This window comes from Gaeumannomyces tritici, assembly GCF_000145635.1.
Source record: "Gaeumannomyces tritici R3-111a-1 unplaced genomic scaffold supercont2.241, whole genome shotgun sequence".
NCBI classification, from domain to species: Eukaryota; Fungi; Ascomycota; class Sordariomycetes; order Magnaporthales; family Magnaporthaceae; genus Gaeumannomyces; species Gaeumannomyces tritici.
In genome coordinates, this window is record NW_008804785.1 from 1 (window position 1) to 2868 (window position 2868).

At 56.2% G+C, this 2868-nt stretch overlaps 2 protein-coding genes across 2 annotated transcripts; both read left to right on the forward strand.

Moving 5' to 3' along the window:
* Positions 1-49: 49 nt before the first annotated feature.
* Positions 50-1267, forward strand: GGTG_14312 (hypothetical protein; the record flags this gene model as incomplete). The annotated part of the gene is made up of 1 exon (XM_009232239.1): positions 50-1267. One exon carries the CDS (start codon positions 50-52, stop codon positions 1265-1267), a length of 1218 nt encoding a protein of 405 aa, XP_009230503.1.
* Positions 1268-2316: 1049 nt separating this feature from the next.
* Positions 2317-2667, forward strand: GGTG_14313 (hypothetical protein; the record flags this gene model as incomplete). Its single annotated transcript, XM_009232240.1, has 1 exon — positions 2317-2667. A coding segment is annotated over one exon (351 nt), but the record flags the coding sequence as incomplete, so codon positions are not given.
* Between the last annotated feature and the right edge of the window lie 201 nt (positions 2668-2868).

Here is a 2868-nt window from a genome sequence, read left to right on the forward strand (position 1 = left end):
GCGGCATACCGAGGTGCAGCTCCTAGTGTCTGCTTATGAGCATATCATAATGGACGAGTATGTGGGGTACAAAGAATGGAAGGAAAAGAAAGGCGAAACGCGGAGGCTGCCAATCAAAACCAGAGAGGATGCGGCCAAGTGGGAGAGATTTGCCGACGCGGCGCGAGGCGGATCGGAGGTCAAGTCCAGATGTATCGGTCCTCTGAAAACGGTAGACCGATATTGGGGCGCAGATTTTGTCCAGCACTACCAGTTGGCTTCTAAGGGGGTAAGATATTGCGAAGTTACCGGCGCCGCAGCGCGGGAGCTTCGTGATCTGGACGAGGCTGTGACGAAGTTGAACAGGTTAATGCTGCGGCGGCATTTGGCCACCGGGCGGGGGCAGCGTCGATTGCGCGAAGTGCTCAACCCGATCGATCAGGCCGATCTAGTGAATCTAAAGGCCTGGTCGCACCGAGATTCATTCGACAAGGGCAAAGACTTTCTTCCGTACCGGAAACTGGCTGCTGCCGACTTGCCTCCCGGCTTTGGCTTCGACAAATTTGGGCTCATGATGCGAGAGGAGTTTGCTGTCTCGCTGCCCGCCGACACCATTGAAACGGCAGCCGCGTTCGGTGCTGATATCACTGGACGCTCGGGACCCAACGATGCTTGCGACGTCGGCGTGCCGGGGCTTGATCCCCCGCACGGCGCCAGCCCGGGGGACTCGAACTTCGGCCGTTTCGTCGAACAGGTCCTCGATGCTGTCCTTGCACATGAGGAACCAAACGGGCCATCCGCCGCCAACGAGAGCAGTGAGGACGCTAGCTCTACAGAACGTCATGCCGGCGCCGCCCATTCCTCTTCTCCAGGTCCCTCCCAGTCGACAACGCCGTTGAGCTCACCGCCAGAGTCTCCTCCTGCCACCCTTTCCGCTGCCGGAGTCCCGTTCGGGAATGCCGCACGAGGGCTGGCCGACACCAGCCCACCCGCCGATAGCGACGCCGATGACTGCCGGCTCCCCAAAGATCAATCATTCCGCCAGCTTCTTCGCTCACGAGTAACAAACTCCGACAAGTCCGGCGGCGGAACAGCGGAAAGTGCTAGAAACGCGGACTGCCAACACGCCACCAATGCTCCTGTAGCGCGACTCCGAGGACGAAGTGGCAAGCCAGGCTACTACGAAGCGCCGCCGAAGAGGTCCAAACCACTCCGTCAGCCCGAGCTGCTCGGCACTGCGCGTTTGCAAAGCGATGTTGTCCACCCAAAATATCATCAACGTTATTAGCGTTTTTGGACAAGATGGACGGCGCCGTAATTGGGCAGATGCCTACATTCATGTTGGCCGGCGTTTCTTTCCAGGAAATGTGTCATTCACATCTCAAAAAGTACACAGAGGCAGTCACCAGCACAAAGTCCTTCAGGTCATCTCCAAAGGCGGAGAAGGAGCTCCAAACGGCCGGCCCTGATGCAAGCAACACTCCCCGACGCCGGCGTGCCTCGCTTTCCGAACTCATCGACACTACCCCTCTAAAACGGCTCCGGTCTGATGATCAAGATGCGCCCAGCCGTGGTAGTCTGCCGGCTACGTCGAGCTTAGACGGCCGGCCAAAACGTGATTCAATTCGCGACGAAGCCTATCGCCGGCGAGTGCTTAAGGACATGGAATCGACGGAACATGAGCCCAATTCTTGGGGGAGTCAAACGGACGAGTTGGTTTCCCAAATCCTGTCCAAAAGCAGGCCGCCCACAGGCGAAGATGCATACTTCCTAAGCGGAGAGGAAGCGGCCCAACGTGCAGAGCTTGGATTGGTCGACGTGCCTATTTTCACGCGAGGCCAGCAGCGATTCCAGTGGAAGGGGAAGGACCGCCCAATTTCACAGCTGTTCTATCACATGGAAGACCTTGGCCTCGATCGGACTGTGTCCGTTCGGGTGCCCTCTCGCAGTTCGCTCAAGGAGTCTTCGGAGCGTAGGACGCTTTTCCAAGTCCGAAACCGGTTTTCAGCCAGGGGTCAACAAGCGACCCCTGGAACCTTCTCGATCTGCAGGGTTCATTGCCTTCGACCCTACCGTCTTTTTTGGAAGGCGACAACTGCCAACTTTCCTCCGAATGCGTGATGCCATTCTGATGGGCAACGGTGCTCAGAGGATAGCAGCATCTGGAGAAGATTGGAACACATGGCGCAACGTCGTAGAATGGGCACTCCTATCTGAAGGAGGACATAACACGGCGCCGCATATGGATAGTCACGGCTATTCAACCTGGGTCACGGTCCAAGAAGGAAACATTGGCTTTGGATGGATGTCGCGCCTAAGTCAGCAGGAAGAAGATGAATGGATAGCCAATCCGCATGGCTATACCGGGGTGAATGGAGATACGTCATTCTCTCACCGGGGCATACGGTGTTTTTCCCCTCTGGCACGATCCACTTCGTCTTCAGGGTACAAGGAGTACAGACATTTGCCCTCGGCGGCCACGTCCTTCAATGGTCTGGCATTGAGCGGTGGCTTAAAGTGGTCATCGCTCAACTGAAAAACCCGGAGATTACTAACGAGGACATGGCATCGAGTGCGCCAAAGTACGTTCAAGTCGTCAAGCGACTTGTTGCAAACAGGATGAAAGCTGGCCGGGTGGAAGAGATGGGCGGTCGAGATGCAGTCGCCAGACTGTCCACCTTACTAAAGGTAAGGGGTCTACACATCACATTTGCGACATGCTGGCTAATGATCGTTAGGATTTCGACAGCGTTGCTGGGGCTCGCGTATAAAAATGAGCAAACCCCGAACACACCTGCGTCAACAGAAAGGTGTGTGCATAATCCCCTTTGGAATTTTCGTCGCTAACTATGAGGGGACGCTCCAGATCTCGTTCATTCGATCCCTTGT